The sequence below is a fragment of the Battus philenor genome, unplaced genomic scaffold, assembly GCF_028537555.1.
Source record: "Battus philenor isolate CCGP_79_NKW_IND1 unplaced genomic scaffold, ilBatPhil1.0.hap1 SCAF_20, whole genome shotgun sequence".
Lineage (NCBI taxonomy): Eukaryota > Metazoa > Arthropoda > Insecta > Lepidoptera > Papilionidae > Battus > Battus philenor.
Window position 1 is genome coordinate 1,291,659 of NW_027181683.1, and position 22,722 is coordinate 1,314,380.

At 33.9% G+C, this 22,722-nt stretch overlaps 1 protein-coding gene across 1 annotated transcript in view; it reads left to right on the forward strand.

Moving 5' to 3' along the window:
* LOC137922780 (organic cation transporter protein-like) overlaps positions 1-22,722 on the forward strand; it is a 45,819-nt gene that overhangs the window by 8,543 nt on the left and 14,554 nt on the right. Inside the window, exon 2 of the mRNA XM_068765846.1 lies at positions 14,670-15,153. Coding sequence (XP_068621947.1) covers positions 14,750-15,153 — 404 coding nt within the window. The 5' untranslated portion in view covers positions 14,670-14,749. The remainder of the gene's footprint in view (positions 1-14,669; positions 15,154-22,722) is intronic.

Sequence of the window (22,722 nt, forward strand, 5' to 3'; positions counted from 1 at the left end):
ACAAAGTGCACTGCCCGCCAGCCCGCTGATAAATGCGCATGCGGCAAACAATGCGAATTACACAACTACCACCGTTAAATCATTAAACACGTAATTCATATACACAGAGAGTTGACTCTGTGTTTAGCACTAATCGGTGTAACATAACTCCTAAAGATGCTCCGTGGTGGTTCTTTTCTTACTTAGGATGTACTTCCGCAAAATAACGCCTGATTCCATTAAATAATTATGTAGTTGTCACCGAAGGTTATCTGTTAAGTAAAAACATAAGTTTGAATCCGTGAAGTCATTACAGGCGATCGAGCTAACATCTCTAGAAGGCTTTGCTCTCAAGGAAATGCATTGTACAGTAATTTACGCCTCAACTACTTAGATGACTAATAAATGGATGCGGTAATTTACGTATATTTTATGAGCATCTGTCCTAATTGACTTTTTTATGTGGCTATTCAAGTGGCATGTCCAGATTCGTGGGTTCGAAGTGGCGTGGCGCAAAGGGTGCGTTACACTAAACCTCTTTTAAGGTAGCGACGCGTGGGATGCTACGTACTAATATTTTATCGATTTAGACACCAATAGACTTCGTAAAGTCAAAATTAAAATAAATAAATAAAAAACACGTATTTAATTGTTATTACTTTATTTATTTATTTATTTAGTGTTGTACATATATGTACATACACTGTAATATTTCACGCCCATATTCTTGTTATGATTTACTTTAAATATTTAATACTCAAGGGCCGGATTTTTTTTAAATTTACTCGTCAGTGAGATGGCAAAAACATAATTTTATTTATTTTTATTCTTATTATACTTTTGTTATTTATTTAAAATACTTTTTACACATTTTACGTATAACAGAGAACTTAATGCCAAAGGCATTCTCTACCAGTTAATCGTTAGGTACCGATGCAGTAATGTATATATACATATATATATGTATATATATACACATACATATATAAATATATATATATATATATATATATATATATATATATTCATATCCGGATAGACAATACAGCTAAAAGTAATAACTTTTCTTCTGGAAGACCTATGTATATATGGTTGTGTGTGTGTGTTTATGTTTGTATTTAGGCGTGTAATAAATTCTTTTTTAGCATAAAAATACAACAATAATTGAACTTCGTGACTATAATTTATGTGGAAAAAATTAAACACAATTATCAGCGGCTTGATTTTAAATTATAATTATTACAAATCGTCTATTATTATTTGATTTAATCGACTAGACATTTTTACTATTAATGAACTGTCATTTCGTTTGCATTTTTACTTGATAACTTTAAACGCGAAGGCTTCCAGATATAAGGGGAGTTCTTCACTACGCAGTGAAATAGTGGGATATTGAACTAACCCAATTCTTACCTTACTCGATGCCAGGCGTGTTCAGGGTCCATGTTCTCAGATGCGCGCACTCATGGGATCAAAATTCTATTCGCGATTGCAATCAGGTTTAGTTTCTTTAAGGCAAAAGAGACAAAAGTCTAGCCTAGAGTTCCCCAAACTTTTTTGTGTCGTAGACCCCTTGCCATGTTTTTCCGTGTTGGGTAGACCCCCTACTTACCTGATATTGATTTCCTGTAAATTTCTAACTGTAGTGAAGTTTAGTGTTAAAAAACTTAAAGTAAAAACACATGTTAATTTATACATTTATTAATTGAATTTAAATTAAAAATACTCAAAATAAAATTTTGTACCTGTTATGTAAAATATACGTAACATTAAATAAACTTAAAATAAACTATAAATAAAATAACATAAGTATTATAAACAACATAATTTTTTTACTTCATAGGTACTTTTATAAATAATGTAAATGTTTTGATATTATAAGATAGTATGATGTAAGTTAATAGGTACTGTCAGTGCATGTGTTGAGATCCACTATCGTGGACCCCCATTTTTAATTCATGGACCCCCAAATTTTTTTCGCTGACGTAGACCCCTTGCAGGTTGTCATAAACCCCTAGGGGTCGATATAGACCACTTTGGGAGTCACTGGTCTAGCCCATAGATTTACAATAGAACCTTTATAAAGTGGACTACTACACTGCAGTTGTGGATCCGTAGCTTTTAGAACCTGAAGGCTTCTGTGGCCATTTCTGCGCGTTACATGCAAATCCGCTGGACTATATTGGTTACTTTTGTTCATATAAAGATTTCATTTTTGATTTAGTCTTATAGAGAAATTCCTACCATAGCCCCATCTATACTCGGTTTAGCACTGCGCTATTAAAACTATATGTTGAGATGAAACAAATTCTTCAATCAAATAAATTTATTTGTGTAGATAAATAAAACGTTGACGCCGTTCGCCATTTTTATATTTCGTAATATTTTTCGGCGTGAGACGCGGTTTTGACAACCGCCTACAAATCATACGCCGCGCGTCCTAAGATTTTGCGCATGCGCAGACCGATGGATTGACAGATAAACGAAAGCATTTTGACAACTATGATTATTTCGCTACATATACATATATGGTCGATATATACCAAATATATATATTTAAAAATAATGTCTGTGTGTTTATTTGTTTCGGTTAATATCTGATACTGGCAAATAGCTGATGTAATATGCAGTAACTAAGGCTATGTTTTTTTTTTAATTATTTAACGAAAAAGAATACGTCCTAATTTTTTTTCTTATATTCTACGCGTACGAAGTTGCGGGCATACTTGTTATAAATACAAATAGGAAATAATTAAGTTAGTAAATAATTTTTAATAATTTTATTTAACAGTGAGTAAGGTTTATGAAATTAAGATTTTATAGGATTAAAGAAGAACGCAGAAGACTTTTTCTCTATTTCTTCTCTTCTCTTTAATCATGTCGTTGGTCCACCTAGTGGAGCATCGACCCACCGTCTACCTTTTCGTGATCGCACTCGATATTCTTTCGGCTCCAACGAACTGTGCCAGTTGTACGAGCAATGTACCGATTATTTATATCTATTTACTTAAATTAAACTTAAATGCTTACTTAGATTGTCTCGGTTTGGGAAATTAGAATAATTATTTCATAGTTTTGAACTTATATGCCTTTTTCACATATAGGTTTTGTTTTTGTACAAATAATGGAAACATTAAATAATACACGGTTTACGTACTGATTTTTAATCTGTAAAAGTATATTTAAGTTAATATAATTATAAAAAATGCATTTTTGTCGATAACAGCGGACTATTGCCTAAGATGCACGAAAATGTAAAAACAAAGTGTCTGCCACGGCCATTTGAAGTGTGAATAAATATTTAATTATAATAAATTACCTCCTCCAAAATTTTCTCACATTCACGGTGACCAAGAAGCGAACAATTGCTTCGTGATCGCTACCCATCGGGGTCATTGTCATCACGATTTACAATAAAACTATTTGCGTTCGAAAAATTACAATTTACTCTTTATTTACTTAGGATAAAGTCGCTTTTTATTTACTCATTCTGTAATTTATATTTTTGTCGTTCAACACGTTTCTTTCTACGGCATTTATAAGCGATTTTGAATTTAATCGCTCACGTAATAAAGTTTATAACTATTGCAAACATTTAATTTGTTTGGTCCTTTATAATAGAATGTTTACGTGTGTTTTATAGGTTATTTTTTTATAATAACTCAACGCGTGTCAATACAACAAAGTGAATGTGTGTTTTTTTTTAAGAATTTATTACGTTATAAATTGTAACTTGTTACCGCACTCCATTTATGAAATAAAATAGTTTTTAAACAGTTTTATTTAGTTCGACCCGTACGGAATTTGTTTATTTGGGTCAAAATTCAAAATTGAAATTTAAGCACCTTCCCGTTGTCAGATTGATCTGAAATTTGGTACACACATTTAATTTAGACGACAATACAATATAATAAAATCAATAACATTATAAATCTAAGATGGCCGCCTATACAAAATGGCGGATTACGTATTTTTCCTTAACCCCCTCAATATGGGTATCAAATGAAAGTGCTACACTAGTAATACATGATGATTTTGTTAAAATATAAAATTCAAAATGGACGCCGTTCCAATATGGCAGAATAGGTACATATTTTTCCTTAACCCCCTCAATATGGGTATCAAATGAAAGGGCTACACTAGTAAAACACGATGATTATGTCAAAATTTTAAATTCAAGATGGACCCCGTTCTAATATGGCGGACTAGGTACATATTTTTCCACAACCACCACAATATGGGTATCAAAAAACCGTTTAACTTAAAAGTTTTTTTAATGTGTTTATTATATGGAATAATCTTAATAAAATATACGATACTGTGTGAATTAAGGTGATATAGGTCATATAAACCGTCGTTGTCATACAGACATTTATATTCTTTTTTTGAGAAGCAATCATTTTGACTACGACAATCAGGTATCAGACATAATGTTCCAATATTTTGAAAAATGAGTAAAAAATTCTGCTCATAATTATACCCATAAATTGTCCATAACTGGACACATATCTCCGTCATATAACTTATGTCCACTATTGGTCTATTAGCATTAATACACCAATACCCCACTTTGCGTCGTGGCTACGTTCCAAAAAAACATGACGCAAATTGAAACGCTGCAAAGTGATTTAAAATTTTCTATAGCAAACCACGTAAAGATCGAAGATAAGTTACAGAGTTACGAAAATACAACTTTTTAAATTAAAGGCTCAATAAATAAATTGGAAAAATATACCTTTTTTGTAACCAGAAACAACAAAATATAATTTATATAAATTTATTATTCTGTTTTTAAAAAAGCACAACACACTACATTGTAACACACTACGTAATTGAAAATGAACTCCAAAATTGGCAAAACAAAGTGAAAATAAAACTGTTTTAAAATTGCGTTGATTTTTAGTTAGAAAGGGAATTTGCGAGTTTTGATGGCATGGCGCAATTAAAAACAAAAGTGTTGCCATCTTTTAGAAAAGAAAAGAAAATGAAAAAAAATTAAAGACTCGAACCCAAAACAACCATATATATTGTAAAAACAGTAGTGCCATATATCGTTTTGTATACATTAAACTCATTGTTTTATAATTTGTGTATATTAATGGCGCCATTAAATATATTCATCGTGATCTTGTTCGGAATTCAAACGTAAATAAACCGGACCCGAGTGACTAAGGTATTACTTTTTTAATCACGGTATTTCATCATCATCATCCGCAACACATGCACTGCTTAATATAAGCTTCTATCGGATATGGCGGTGAGGTGGGGAGAAGGAGGAAAGCTACTTGAAATGCGTAAAGGCGGCTATTAAACACGAAATGGTCGCGTTTGACAACCGGGGCCTAGACCTTAGGGTCCTTTAGAGTAGGGCCCAGTATTAATTGCACGGAGCGATTCGATGATTTAAAAACGAAATTTAAACAAAGAAATACTTTGAGAGACATAGTAAACACTTTAATAATTCTAATTTGTATCGCTAGTGGTTTTTTTATACAATATATATTTTTTCGCTTTTACTAAACTCAGACAGTTGAGAGAAGGTTGCCGTTATTTGATACGGATCTTTCTTCTCCCAGCTGCGAATCACGACAACATTTTACATTATTTACATTTTTTTTCTTACGGGTAAATATCTAAAAATGTATACATATTAACAATACAATTTGGAAAGTATTCTCAATTATACATTAGTTGATACATTATTTTATTTCAAGTAGCTGCCAATTGCTACAGACCGTTAAATGCCTTGAGATTTAGGACAATGTGCCGGGCCAACTCATCAAAAGATTCAGCTGTAGATTTCTTCTTGAGGAGGTCCGGTAAGTTGAACGGAGGTATATTAAGGTTTTCACATAAGGTCACGTGGTTACGTCTTTTGGATTCGAATCGGGAGCAGTGTCTAAGTGGTGAAAAGTCTACTGTGGAGCCGTCTTAGTAAACACTTACATGATCCGATACAAAATCCGGAATAAAGTTATATATATATATATATATATATATATATATATATATATATATATATATATATATATATATATATATATATATATATATATATATATATATATATATATATATATTAATATATATATATATAAAATTGAAATGATATTAATGATTTGTTACACAATGAGGTGATTATCAGGTTCTGCAATTCATAAAAGCTTAGATGGGCGAGCCTCTTGGAAAGAAGGAACCACACCAAGTCTGATAATATCATCTTCAGTGGACCTAGCAATAAAAAAGACAAAGAAGAAGATCCAGGAAGAGATAACTGGAATGTGTAGAGGAAGATGTCAGAAATATCGTAAAGAAGACATCTTGGCAAAAAGAGGTGAAATATAGAGCTAAATGGAAGAGGATCGTGAAGGAGGTCAAGACTCAAAAAGAGTTGAAGCGCCACAGGAAGAAGAAGAAGTAATTTTTAAATTAGATTTATATTATTCAGAACAAACATAAATATAATTGTAAAAACAAAGGCACTGTCTGCGGAATATAGAAGAAAATAAGCCTTTCCTAAAAGATTTCCAATAGAACCAGGGTCCAAACCATCGTTTTCTGACATGTGTATAGAAGAAAGATCCTTATTCCACTTTTCTGTTAGTTATTTATGTATTCATTTCAATATAAATGTTTATAGTACTTGGATACTATTTACTCTTTTACTTATAACCATAATTTCAGCCGAAAGACGTCCACTATTGGACATAGCCCTCCTCCAAAGATTCCCAATGACGGTAAAAAGCTTCCATCTAGCATCTTCTGGAAACCATATCGAGATTGTCTGTCCACGTTCTTCGGTGAGCTTTCCGTGATCTTCACTCCGGAACTTTAAGACTCTTCCGGCATTCAATGTGAGCTTCATGTGAATTTCCACTATCATTATAACATTCAAATCAATGTAGTTATTGGTATTGAATATCTACAATTGAGTAGTGGTAGCCCAGCGATAAAGGACTGGAACTTGCAATCGTAGGATCGCGGTTTCGATTCAAGTGATACAATAATTCATATATTAGTGATATTGATATATTCTCGTGCTCTCTCGTATCTTTTAAAAGACAATTTCGTTCGAAATTATTGAGTACACACAATACAATTAAAACCATAATGTAAATATATGATATAGATATATAAACAAACATAATATAAGTATATAAACCATAATCTTTGATTCCTGTTTAGTAATGTTTTTACTTGTTCTGTCATTGTTGACTATAAATGATTAAATGTTCTCAGTGAGATAGTTATAAGGTAACAACTGTAACTAATTTAATATTTCTAAGCTTCTAAGTTTGTACTTTCTTACTGCCTTATGTTACTGTTTATCTCCGATAAAGTAAATAAATAAAAAAAAACAATAGTTCACATTTTGTTAATATAGGATTATAGGATAGGAAATATAGGATTTTCACTGCTCAGAAAAAAGTTTCTAGAGGATTGGCAGTAGCATAATCTGCGTATCATAATACTGCACTGTGATCATCAACCCGCCTGCCAACCGTGGGGATTATGGTATATTCCTTCATAGATATATTTAGGAGAGGCATATGCCTTGCAGTGGGCGTATATGAACACATTTTGTGTATTAATAATATAGGATTGCCAGTGTTCATAAACAAGTTTGCAGAGGATTGGCAGTAGCATAATCTCGTATCATAATACTGCAATGTGATCATCAACCCGCGTGCCAAGCGTGGGGATTATGGTATATTCCTTCATAGATATATTTAGGAGAGGCATATGCCTTGCAGTGGGCGTATATGAGCACATTTTGTGTATTAATAATATAGGATTGCCAGTGTTCATAAACAAGTTTGCAGAGGATTGGCAGTAGCATAATCTCGTATCATAATACTGCACTGTGATCATCAACCCGCCTGCCAACCGTGGAGATTATGGTATATTCCTTCATAGATATATTTAGGAGAGGCATATGCCTTGCAGTGGGCGTATATGAGCACATTTTGTGTATTAATAATATAGGATTGCCAGTGTTCATAAACAAGTTTGCAGAGGATTGGCAGTAGCATAATCTCGTATCATAATACTGCACTGTGATCATCAACCCGCCTGCCAACCGTGGAGATTATGGTATATTCCTTCATAGATATATTTAGGAGAGGCATATGCCTTGCAGTGGGCGTATATGAGCACATTTTGTGTATTAATAATATAGGATTGCCAGTGTTCATAAACAAGTTTGCAGAGGATTGGCAGTAGCATAATCTCGTATCATAATACTGCAATGTGATCATCAACCCGCGTGCCAACCGTGGGGTTTATGGTATATTCCTTCATAGATATATTTAGGAGAGGCATATGCCTTGCAGTGGGCGTATATGAGCACATTTTGTGCATTAATAATATAGGATTGCCAGTGTTCATAAACAAGTTTGCAGAGGATTGGCAGTAGCATAATCTGCGTATCATAATACTGCACTGTGATCATCAACCCGCCTGCCAAGCGTGGGGATTATGATATATTCCTTTATAGATATATTTAGGAGAGGCATAAACCTTGCATTGGGCGTATATGAGCACATTTTGTGCATTCATAATATGGGATTGCCATTACTCATAAACAAGTTTCGAGAGGATTGGCATTAGCGTACTTTGCGTATCATAATACCGCATTGCGATCATCAGCCCGCGTGCCAAGCGTGGTGAGGCCTATGCCCTGGAGTAGGCAAAAATATTCTTGACTGTAGTAATATTTATAGCATTGTGTGCAACAGTCCAAGCTGTGATCTGTGGAGTCCTTGAAGTATGCTTATGCGAAAGAAGATCAAAAATCATCAGACGAAACTTCGATCTTTATTTTATCATCAAGTGTATGACATATTTCGCGTATTTACACGTTAATACGACTTTGCTCAATCTCTAGTGTTATTTAGATCGTGTTGATATATCTAATAAATCACAACAAAGTCACGATTCCACTGCTCCGATCCACGCGGAGTGGTAGAGACAAAACGTCTATATAAAACAGTCGGCCGGCCACTCTTGCGCAACCTGAGGCCTTGGTCCGCGTCTAGATATCAGGGTGTCCATGATGATGGACAATCTAGGATATTTCCTATTTTTTTTTTGGGTAAAATTTGATATTGACATCCTTAGAATACTTTCAAAAAGAAAGTGCACCAAGAACGTCTATTGTAAATCTATGAGAGACTCCTATGCCCAGCTGTAGGCGTCTTGCGGCTGAAATAACAACGAATTTAGAAATGCAAAATTTTGATTGTAAAGTTCAGAATATTTTTCCAATTTTTACAAAAAATACCCTACAAAGCCTCTTAACCATAATTTATTGTTAGTATATACATAAACGTATGTCCAAATATTGCATTATTAGTGTTATTACAATCTAATAACAGTCCCGAATTAAAATCATTTTGCATTGTCACACTATTTAAAATTTTAGTAATAGTGTGTACTGCAGCAAATCGGCCAGGTGTTCTCTTTGAACGTAAAGGTTGTCAATTGTTTTTAACGACATTTAACTTAAGCCTTTACTTTACTTGTCGAAGCCTTTATAAACGGGATACCATTGCTATGTGTTATTAATACTGTTATATTTCTATTGATTGTATGAAACAGTTTTAAATATAAATAAGTGTTTGTGTTACATATTACAGTGGCAGGCTTCATTTATACTAAGCCTTATCGTACAAAGATGACCAGTAAGTATATACTTAAAAGTTAAGATAAAAAAACAAATACAAAACTTTACCAATATAGGAGTAGTACTTTATATATATAGGAGGATATAATATAAAGAATGTTTGATAAAATAAATAATAAGGTAATGCGTAAGGTATGCGTAAAAAATATTTTCAAATTTCGAATATATATATATTAAAATTAATTATTGTTTATTATCTGTCTCTTGAATCGTGGTAGCTCAGCAGTAGAGGATTGAGATATGCGATAGTAAGTCGATTCGATTCCTGGAATACAACACACTATGTCCATTAATTATATAGGATTGTCACGCTAATAAACAAGTTTCCAGTGGATGTTGATATTCCATAATATCACACTACCATCACCAACAAGCCAGCTCTGTGATGCGCAGTGCCCTGGAAACGGAGGTGAAGTTAAAGATAGATTTAGAGAGCATCGCCTTAATGATGGGCGACGACAACCTTCGCCCATCATTCCTATCGTTTGCTCGCAGGGTGATGAGTGACACTGTTAAAAGAAACAAAACAGTATAAATAAGTAGGTACCTAATAAACTGCACATAAAATAACTAGTCAATTATTAATAGGAAAAATAGAAAAAGAAAAGTGTAATAATATATTAAGAAAGCACAACCGAATGAAAACTGTGATTAAAAAAAATGTACCTAGCCACCTAAAAGTAATAAGATGATGGAAAGAAGGCGAGAAAAACAAGAAGGAATGAAAGAACAAAAGAAAAGATATTGTGAAGGAAAAAAGGTAAGAACAAAAGAAATTGAGATGTACAAAAGTGACTGAAGAATAAAGATAAAATAATTGTAAAACTCATTTTGTAAATAAAATCCCTGACCCCAACTAGTTAGGGGTACGAGAGGCCCCCAATAGCGGGGGCCATTAAAAAAAAACCTACCAGCCAAACGTGGCGATTATGATATGGCCCCACCACATATACCTTTGGGGAAGGAAAACATTGCAGTGGCGGTCTATGGGTTGAAACGATGAGACAGAGTAAACATGAAAGTAATATAAATCCAAGAGTGGCCTCTTAGTTTGACCTCACGTGCTTTTCTAACCTCGAAGGTTTTGTCTTGTTTATTATTCTACTAGCATGATATATTTAGTTAGCGCTTAAGTAATATTAAGTTTTATTTACATAACTGTCTATCTAATAAACTATGTCTGTGGGAAGGCATATCCACCTGTGGGCGTATGAATTCAAATTATAGTTTTACTAGATATATTCCACAAAATCAGATATAAAATGTATAATGTTTAAACTTGTTTAATCTTGTTACACTTTTGTCTAACATTGGACGATGTGCGATACAAATGATAGTAATGGAATTAATTAAACAATATCTTTTAAGAACATATAAAATAGCGTGAAATATTTTCAAGTAATAAAGCATATGAATGAACTAATATGCAGATATCTCGGGTTATCGTTTCTAGATGTACGAGTTATTCTTCTTATTATTATCATCATCGTTTCAGCAGTAGGATGTTAACTGCTGGAATCAGGTGTTACCTTGCGGAAGTCCATCCTAAGTAAGAAAAAGACCAATATTAAGCCACTTCCGCACATGCAGTAGTAGTCGTGCAACAAAGTTACTCTGTGTTTGGCTCTAATCGGTGTAACATAACTAATGAAGATGCCCCGTGGAGGGGTGAAACACGTGTTGAGTGATTTAACGGTGGCAGTTGTGTAATTCGCATTGTTTGCGGCATGCGCATTTATCAGCGGGCTGGCGAACGGTGCACTTTGTTGCACGACTACCACTGCATGTGCGGAAGTAGTGGTTACTAGCTACTTTGCGTCGTGGTTACGTTCCAAAAAAAACACGACGCAAATTGAATAAAGAATTTCTATAGCAAACCATGTAAAGATCGAAGATTACCATTATTCCAGGGTTACGAAAACACAAATTTTCAAAAAGAAAATTGAACAAAGTAAGCATTTAAAAAGCAAAAATAATATAACTCTGCTAATAAATAGTTTGGAAAAATATATACCATTTTTGTAACTAGAAACAACACGTTAAAATTTATATCAATTTATTATTCTCTTTTTAAAAAAAGCACAACACACTACATTACATCACACTACGTAATTGAAACTGAACTCCAAAATTAGCAAAACAAAGTGAAAATAAAAACTGTATTAAAATTGCGTTGAATTTTAGTTAGAAAGGGAATCCCCGAGTTTTGATGGCATGGCGCAATTAGAAACAAAAGTGTTTCCATATTTTGGAAAAAAAAATTAAAGACATGAACCCAAAACAACGCAATCTCGAACATCTAACGACGCACAGTGAAAATTAGTACTAATTAAGTAGCGACGCAACTTCGACACAAACGAAACGACGCAAAGCGAGATATTGGTGTATGCGTAAATATATTCCATACAAATAATTGAAAAAGTATATTTCTATTGTTTCCACTATATTTATATGTTGTCTATTAAATTCATATATCTCTTAGCCGCTAGATATACATCTTTTTTGAATTTTGTATATGCAACAAATATTCAATATATTGTTTTAAGACGAAGGTCTTTGACCAATGTGTGTTGCCGGTGATGACATACGGATCCGAAACGTGGTCACGTACGACTGGCCTCTTAAGGTCACCCAGAGAGGTCGAATCGGAAATGAGCAGATCACCGATGTAACTAGAGGAATTGCTAGTCTGAAATGGCACATAGCACGTGTGTGATGACTAGAATGTTCTAGAGTGACGAGCGAGTGACCACGAGGCGTAGGTTGACCACCACTAAGTGAACCCAGGACATGGAGTCGTGGGCAGTGGAAGACCGATTATCATGGCGGTCGTTGGAAGAGGAATAATGTCTTGCAGTGGTAGTCTATCAGCTGAAAAGAAGAAGAATCTAAGGAGTCCGCAACACATGCGCTGCTTAATATAAACTTCTCTCGGCTATGACGGTTTGGGGCAAAGGAAGAAAGCCACTTGAAATGCATAGAGGCGGCTAACAAACTCGAAACGATCGCGTGTGACGACCGGGGCCTAGACCTTAGGGTCCCTAAGGGTAGGGCCCAGTATTAGGGGCTCAATGATTTAAGAACTAAATTTAAACAAAGAAATACTTAGAGACACTTAGTAAATACTTTTTTTTAATAATTCTAATTTGTATCGCTAGTATTTTGCAACGCAAATAGTTGGAAGAGGGTTGCCGCTATTTGATACGGATCTTTCTTCTCACAGCTACGAGACACGACAACATTTTATCATTATTTACATTTTTTTTCTTATGGGTAAATACAACTAAAATTTATGCATATGAACAATACAGCTACAGACTATTAAATGTCTTGAGGTTTAGGACAATATGCCGGGCCAACTCATTAAAAGATTCTGCTGTAAATTTCTTCTTGAGGAGGTCCGGTAAGTTTAACGGAGGTATATTAAAGTTTTCACATAAGGTCACGTGGTTACATTCTTTTAGATTCGAATCGGGAGCAGTGTCTGACTAAGTGGTAAAAAGTCTACTGTGGAGCCGTCTTACATGCAGAAACGTGAGCAAAAAAAAATTGGAAATAAATATTAATGTAATATTTAAATGAGTAGGTATAGCTTACTTTAGTAGCACAGCCAAATATCATTGGCGAATATAAAGCTCAACGAATCCGCTGGCTTGGTCACTTGGAGCGAATGGGATCGGATCGGAGCGTGAAGGTAGCGTACCTGGAAAAACCGAGGGGTCGAAGACCAGTGGGTAGACCCAGGTATCGCTGGATCGATTGCGTTGAGGCAGACTTGCGCGAATTGAATGTCAAACAATGGCAGACGATGGCGCAAGATAGAGGAAAGTGGAAGTCTCTCGCTTCGGAGGCCAAGACCCACTTTGGGTCACTGAGCTAGCGGAGTAGTAGTAGTAGTAGGTATAACTTACAGTATGGTATTAGTTACGGCCTTTCTTATGACGGCAGAATAACACTCATTGTTTTTATGTAGCACATCTCTGTTGCTGCGGCGCTCTCTGAGACGGAGGCGCCCGTGTGCATTGCACACCCTGCACTATAAGTTAAACCGCCTTTGCTGCAGAGTGATAACAGACAGAGAGAGGCAGCATGCGTTCAAATATTCAAAGATCCATTTATACACACTTTTGAATTGTCGATTATTTTAATATTATATGCAGTAAACTACCATAGACTCATAACGCTGATCTGTTGAAAACAGCCGGACACGCAGCATTTGCTCTTTCTTAATTTTACAATTTTTTTACATTATAAAATCAACAATACGGAGTCAGAACCATAGAAGTGATCAGAGTCGGTCCAGTGGTTGAAAACTGAGACTCACGTTCGTAGGTCGTTGATTTGATTGTTGAAATACAATCTTATATAATTCATACTTTTTGCATTAATAATATAAGATTGCAACTGGACATAAACGAGTTTCCAAAGAATGGAAATCAGAGTCCTCCAATAGATACATTTGGGGAAGGCCTATGTTTTACAGTTGGTATCTATGGGCTGATACAACGAAATAAAGTTGCGCACATTTCGATCGACCAAAAAATCTTGAATGCTATAATAATGTTTATTTAATAATATACTTTTAATTTAAAACTAGAAAAGGAAAGTTTAAAACAGTGATTCCCAAAGTGATCTGTATCGACCCCTAGGGGTCTATGACAACCTGCAAGGGGTCTTCGGCAACGAAAAAAAATTTGGGGGTCCATAAAATGAAAATGGGGGTCCACGATAGTTGATCTCAACACATACACTGATAGTACCTATTTAAAAAAAAACATAGCAAGGGGTCTACTACACAAAAAAGTTTGGGGAACTCTGGTCTAAAATATCCTGTGGAATTTTGTATATATATATGTATTCAGACCAATGAAGGAATAATGAACAATACGTTCGTATTTAACTAAATTAAAATGTTTATTATACAAAGAAACTACATTCCTATATACACTTCTCAGGCGTTCAACGGAAATTAATATTAATTACTTATAATTTTCTTTTGTTACAGATTAAACCACTCGAAGTTAAATAGAGCATGCACATCGTTTTACCTGTGAGAAGCGTATAGAATTTACAAAAAAAAACAAGATGGCGCCGCAAGAGCGAACTCCTTGTTGCGAACAAGATGACGATTCCCGCCAAAACGCGAGCATAGACAACAACCTGTCAGCTATCGATTTAAGCGGGAGTTTCGTTAATAAAGCATTCACGAGTGACAGCACAGATAATCTAGCAAAATCAAAGAACGTTAAAATTGATGACAGCATAAATAATAATGATAAAAATGATAATACAAAAAAACCGACGGATTTTGATGATCTGTTGCCATATGTCGGAGAATTTGGATTATACCAAAAGATATTATTTCTCTTAATGATACCGTTTGCGTTTTTCGTTGCATTCGTTTACTTCTCGCAGATTTTTATGACATTGGCTCCTGAACAACATTGGTGTTGGGTGCCGGAGTTGGCGAATTTGACGGTAGAACAAAGGTAAGTGTGTTTTTTTAAACTATATTTTATATATACACAAGAGTTTTCCACTTATATACTGACTCATCACGATATCTTAGAAACCAGATAGGCATATAGACCAGAAATCAAGTAAAATTATTTATTTCACTAAATAGAAATTAGCTAAGAACAAGTTATTGGCAAACATGACATCAATAACATAATTTTGGTAAATAAAATAAACTTACAATAAAGCACAATTTCAAAGAATTTTTTTTTATTCAATTAAACGGAAACATAACTTCTAAGTTTTACATAAATGCACCGTGTACAACACGGCTATCGGGGCTGACGACCCGTGTAGTAACTTTAGGGAGACGTAATTGCTCCTACCTAAGAAAATTATAAATATTTTAACCAATGCTATTTTAGAAAGATGCTCAAAAAATGAAGAGATTTTCGCATTTGGCAGACCTGAACCTGAATGTATGTTTGTGTATGGTCATGTTAAATATCAGGTATATATACTTCAACTGTTTCCATGCTTTGGGTTTCTGGTAAAAATTTCTTCGTGTTATGAGACCGCCCATTGTACTTTTTCCTTTTTATTATAAAACTTACCTTCCTTTTTTTAAACTCTAGTTTCATTTAGAAGATATATGCATGGAAACACACTATTTTTAAACGGTTTTATTTAGTTCGACCCGTACGGAATTTATTTGGATCAAAATAAGAAATTGAAATTTAAGCACCTTCCCGTTGTCAGATTGATCTGAAATTTGGTACACACATTTAATTTAGATGACAATACAATATAATAAAATCAATAACATTATAAATCTAAGATGGCCGCCGATACAAAATGGCGGATTACGTATTTTTCCTTAACCCCCTCAATGTGGGTATCAAATGAAAGGGCTACACTGGCAAAACACGATTATTATGTCAAAATTTAAAATTCAAGATGGACGCCGTTCCAATATGGCGGACTAGGTACATATTTTTCCACAACCACAATATGGGTATCAAAAAACCGTTTAACTTAAAAGTTTTTTAAATGTATTTATTATATAAGAATTACATATGGTTTTAACAGTTCAATGCCGGCCTCGTGTCACGGTTTATGGTGAGAGGCCGATTTCGCGCCGGCACGAGGTGCTTAGCGACTAATCTTTATGAACCAGTGTGACGTCGGCACTGCCTAACAACATGAGTGTTTGCACTGCACTTGAAAATTCAACTTCGTTGACGAATTATTAGTTTTAAGTACGGGGCAGGGTCCGCCACGTGCCCAGCACTGATACAAAGAATTCCATTCGTAGTGCCTATCTCGCGCCGGTGCGTGGAATTTTGATTTCTTTTTTTTTATTTTAATTACCTTATATATGTAAATGATATGTAATTAGCAATATTTTATTCCTTCTTAAACAAATAAACATCAAAAAGATAAGTAAGTAAAGGACCAATATTTAGCCACTTCCGCACATGCAGTGGTCAAATCACAGAGTCAACACTAATCGGTGTAACATAACTCCTGAATATGCCCCGTGGAGGGGTGAAACACATGTTGAGTAATTTGGCGGTGGCGGTTGTGTGATTCACGTTGTTTGCCGCATACACATTTATCAGCGGGCTGGCGGGCGGTGCACTTTATTGCACGACTACCACTGCATGTGCGGAAGTGGCTAAATATTGGTCCTTTTCTTACTTAGGATGGACTTCCGCGAGGTAATGCCTGATTCCATTAAATAAACAAAAAGATGGTTTGCTTCTGACTCGCATGTTCAAGACACTGGCAATAAAACTGTAGTTAAAAACATCTTTAACCCGTCATGTACCGCAACATGGCGTCTGTCAGAGTCAGGAATATTTTTTTAATGATAAACGAAATACTATTGTCTATGATACTATCTGTAGTCATTCAGAATAAGCGATTTTAAACTCTATTTTCATGGAGATTCGATATAATGTAGCCTGCTTTATTTGGGGTAGATATGACCCGGGGAATTCGGACAAATATGTCCATAGGCAGTTGACAGGTTAATACCCATCTGGCCTTTCGATGTAAATATTTTTCACCAGATAGAATTTCTGTTTTTTGCGGTGACTTTTTATCCTGTTAGAAATGACTTGCAACATCTTTTGCGATGTAAAAAATATATAAAAGCGTTTCCAATGTGGTTTTTACGCGTAATAACAAACAACTAAGAAAATAATAATCTTACGACGAACTAATGTAGTCATCTCTTTTAAAATAGATTAGACAAGACGAGATGAATAGACTAGTTTTGGCGCGCGTATTACCACAGGTTCTATTTTATATCTGGATGACATTAATGTACAACATTTTGTTCACATTCAGTTATCTAATATATAAAATTTCCATGTCACAATGTTAGTTACCGTACTCCTTCGAAACGGCTTGACCGATTTTAACCAAATTTTATATGCGTATTCAGTAGGTCTGAGAATCGGCTACTATCTATTTTCCATACCCCTAAGTGATAAGGGTGGTCCACCCCTAATTTTTTTAATTTTAGGCAATTTTTTTGGTTTTAATTTTATTATGATACAGCATACAAGAATACATACAACCCTAAATTTTCACTCCTCTACGATTAACCCTTTTTTTATTTCTTAATTAAAAACTTTTTTCTTTTGCAAAACAACGTTTGCGGGATCAGCTAGTATACATACATATATATATATATATTGAGAGCCCATTTTATAAGCTTTAAAATGATACTATTGTTTAAAAAATTGGCGCAATATTTTTGAATTTAAACGAATTCGAATCACAAAGTAAGAAAAATTTGCTAGTAGGAGGGGGGATAGTATATATATATATATATATACCTGGAATTTTTTATTGTTTAAAAATATAATAAATAATTTATCCATTTTGTAGGGGTGAGTCGATTCGGCGGCATGCGAGTGTAGAAGAGCATATTTAATAGTATTACTTACTAGTAAGTAAATGTAATTGGTCAATGTGAACACGGCTTTCTAAATCGATTAATCAAGAGCCATCACATTGACTGGTCAACTGAAGTGATCTCTTGTCTAGTTTGGTAATTGCTAACATACACGAAGACTGTTTGTCAATATATTATTTGTATACTTGGAAAATCCGTAGTAAACACGGTTCTTCCCCGTCTATTTTAAACTTAATTGGTTTTTTTACTTACGATATTTAAAGTACACATTACACTTGTGTATGTTATATATGTATGTACACCAACACCTCGCTTTGCGTCGTTTCGTTTTGCATTTTTTTCAAAGTTGCGTCGCTGCTTAATTAGTACTAATTTTCACTGTGCGTCGTTAGATTTTCGAGGTTGCGTTGTTTTGGGTTCATGCGCCATGCCATCAAAACTCGGGGATTCCCTTTCTAACTAAAAATCAACGCAATTCTAATACAGTTTTATTTTCACTTTGTTTTGCTAATTTTAAGAATACAGTTTCAATTACGTAGTGTGTTGTGTTTTTCTTTAACAGAGAATATTAAATTTATATAAATTTTTACGTGTCGTACCTGGTTACAAAAAACACACCGCATTCTCATGCACTATTTATTTATAAACTTGCTAGAAATTCATGTAAAATTATTTTAAAATATGAAAGAATTTTTAAAGTGATAAAATGTTATAAATTGATCTACAACTGTATAAAGGGTGTTTGTGAGTGACTATAAAATTCTGTGAGAATTTTGCGTGATCAATCTGATCCTAATTTCTATGCTATTCTGACATACTTATAAGAACTGATCAAAATTAAAGCAAAATCGCGGGGCGGAGCTAGTAATGTGTAAAACCAGATGTAAAACCGACCTCCGGTAACCGGATGTGCTTTTAAGAATTCCATTTTCAAAATAGTACACTCAAGGTTTCGTGACAAAGGTTTTATTTATTTATTTGATAATGTAGATTGTAAATAGGATTATGGTTTTAGCTTTTTTAAATGTTTTTCTTCTCTTTTATATTTCAGACATTATTAATTTCCAAAGTTAACAAATTCAGATAAGTTTTCTGTGGTCTCCTTAACAAATCCTTATTAAAGTAATTTACGTTATACTATATATACATATATATATATATTTCTTCCATCTACCTTTAACAATTCTAATATCAAATCTGTTACGTGATCGATGTATTTTGAACACAATAATTTCGACCTTAGTCAAAAGCCACCTGAGCGTAAAATCGATGTTTCCGACTTATTTATCGATATTTTGAATGTCAACACTATTTCCGCATGTTGTCAGCACTGCAAACGGATTTTTGAAAAAAAAATTACGTATTTCTTATATTTACTTATCCTTGTTGTTCTATTTTAGGAATAATTTGAGTTTTATTTTGTTCGCTTACATTCTAGACACGCGACTTTTATTACTATTTTAATATACAGGATGGGGCACTAGGTTTTAATAGCCTCGCTAATTCAGATCGATCAGGTACAACCTGAAATAATCAGGCTCTGCAAAAAAACTGTTACATATATAATCAAAACATATAAGAAATAAAAACGTAAGCAAAATAAAAATAATTGTAAATAATAGTAACATGTACATAAATTAATTTCTGTATAAATAAAATAAAAATAAATATTGTAAAACCTAAGGAATGAGGAGATGGATGAAAGGCATCGAAAAATAGGGAAAATAGAATTAAAGGGTAAGACAGATGAAAGACGTTAACACTGTACATATGAATGTATACGGAATATAGCCAAAATTACATTTTTTTTTGTGTGTATATATCTGTATGTTTGGTCCGGATAATCTCTGAAATGTCTGGACCGTTCTTGACCATATTTATACAGGTAGCTAATGTAATAAGAAATAATATAGGCTACATTTATTTTAGAAAAAAATTCTTAAACGTAATAAAAAAAAATTATGTTGAATTTCACGCGAACGAAGTCGCGGGCACAGTTATATATATGAAAATAATTATTACCATTCAAAACGTTTTAGACGATACTATTTAAACGTTTATATATTGTATGTTTATTTATAAAAGTATATTGATTTATATATCCTTCAAGATATATCGAAGACGCTCTGTTCCTCAGCAGGTGCATTTAAAAAATCCGTCAATTGACAGATGTTAACTAAAGCTCAATTTCTCCACTCATAACATTATGTATTCTATACTATGTCTCTCTATATTCTGTTAGATGTTAGCGCTGTTACCCTTATGGGTTTTTACGACTTCGTCTGTCATATGGGTTAAGCTAAAACTTCAATATTTATACTTTGGTCAGCTCTAAGATTCAGTCTGGATCAGTGATTCCCAAAGTGGTCTATATCGACCCCTAGGGGTCTATGACAACCTGCAAGGGGTCTACGTCAGCGAACAAAAAATTTGGGGGTCCATGAAATGAAAATGGGAGTCCACGATAGTGGATCTCAACACACACACTGATAGTACCTATTTACTTACATCATACTATCTTATAATATCAAAACATTTACATTATTTATAAAAGTACCTATGAAGTAAAAAAATATTAATATATTACGTATATTTTACATAACAGATACAAAATTTTATTTTGAGTAGTTTTAATTTAAATTCAATTAATAAATGTATTAATTAACATGTGTTTTTACTTTAAGTTTTTAACACTACACTTCACTACAGTTAGAAATTTACAGGAAATCAATATCAGGTAAGTAGGGGGTCAACCCAACACGGAAAAACATAGCAAGGGGTCTACGACACAAAAAAGTTTGGGGAACTCTGGTCTGGAGCATAAGCGATAAGTTGCCAGTATGTCGGTATTATACAGAGAGTATTTTAAACAGTTGTGCCTCAGAATTACACCAAATAATTACGGAAAAAAATACCAACGGATTACGCTATCTGTACACGGTTGAAATTCCTTACACCTGCACTAATAAACTTATAGCGTGAACAAACAAAGATTGTAAATTCTACCAGCGTCATTGTTTCCAGACAATTCTTACTATTTTTAAGGCCCCCGTTTTTGGGGATCTATCTCTCTTCCCCCTACTTTATGTAGGAACGTTATAACATCGGGTTATTTTTTTTTCTGTATATACATTTTTACCTACTTTTTTATCTGCTTTCATTCTTCATAATTTCTTTTTCACTTTACTTAGAAACAATTGTAACTTAGGCGTCTTCAAGGCAAAAGTAACTGGGCTTTTTTTCTGGATCAGCATATACAATTGTAGATCTCATCATCACTCACATCAGACGAGACAGAGGAAAAATCCTTCACGTAAATTTCTCCTAAACACGTATGTTACTTAGCACGTGTGTGTGTGTTTGAACTATAGATCATATTGGTATTAAACTTGGTCAAAATATTTATTCGGTATTTTAAAAATTACAAAGCGGTGACCAGGTAGAATGTAACTATATGTGTGTGTATAAGTATACATGAAAGGTTTTGGAAATGAGTCAACATAACCTTAAATTTTTTTTTTCAAAAAAAAATGTATAAACTCGCTATAGGACACAGTGTCACTTCCAGTGGTGACCTTATCGATACGGATTAAGCGTTCAATAACAATTTAATATTTTCCGAAGTCACGGATCCATTCCAAGTGCGCTCGCGGCAGGAAGAGCCTTCAGCGGTACAACCTTGGCGCTTTTTGTGGCCACAAAGTTATTCGATTAAAACTAACTCGTTCACGCCCGTTAACTACATTCATAAGTTCATTAACGAACGCTTGTAATATTCTAATGTTTGCACGCGCATGCGAAATGTTTTTTTGGCGGGAAATAGCTATTACACAAGCGCCATTGCATGACTTATAACAATCGCATGCGTCACTTCCGGTCAAATTGGGTCTTGAATAATGACCTAATATATATATATAATGGGTCATAAATAAAAATATTATTTAGAAAGTATGTTATTCTATACAATAATACTAAACCGATGTTAATGCGTGAAATTAAATGTTTTTGTTGTTCATTCAACAAATTATTGTAGTGCACTCTTTATAAAACGATATTTGTAAAGAGCAACTGTTGAGTTTCACGCCGGCTCTCAGCAGAATTGCCTTCCGAGATGGTGGTAGCTTCCTGGACCACAATGCCGACATTTAATGTTGATTTACAATTTGAAAGTGCTTGTAACAGCCTATTCGAATAAAGGATATTTCTATTTTGATTTTAAATAAGCCTGGGAGGGCGAACTGTCAGAACTGTCAATATTGCGCGGGGAAAAATGTTTATGTTTATTTTTTTATAAGCACAGAGAGAAGACATAGCAAGTTTGAGCAACTAAACTTTAAAAAAATAGTATCTCATCTTAGAGCAACTATGTACGATATTATTATACACTTTTATGTATATACTAATATATAAAAATTACAATACATTAAGTTCATAAAACAAATACTTGTAAAACAATCCTGTTATAGTTTGAAGGATTTTTATGTGATAATAGCCTTGAGAAAACTACTAAATAAAGGATGTTGTAAAAGTGACAACCAAAAACTATCCGAGTTGGATTCTTCTCAGATCAGGTCGAGTCGAGAAGCATTAAGTTAAAAGAAGGCTTATAGGGGAGTTCTACCTGATTCTACTTAATTGGGCTCATGTTAAACTTGACGTTCACTTTAAATGA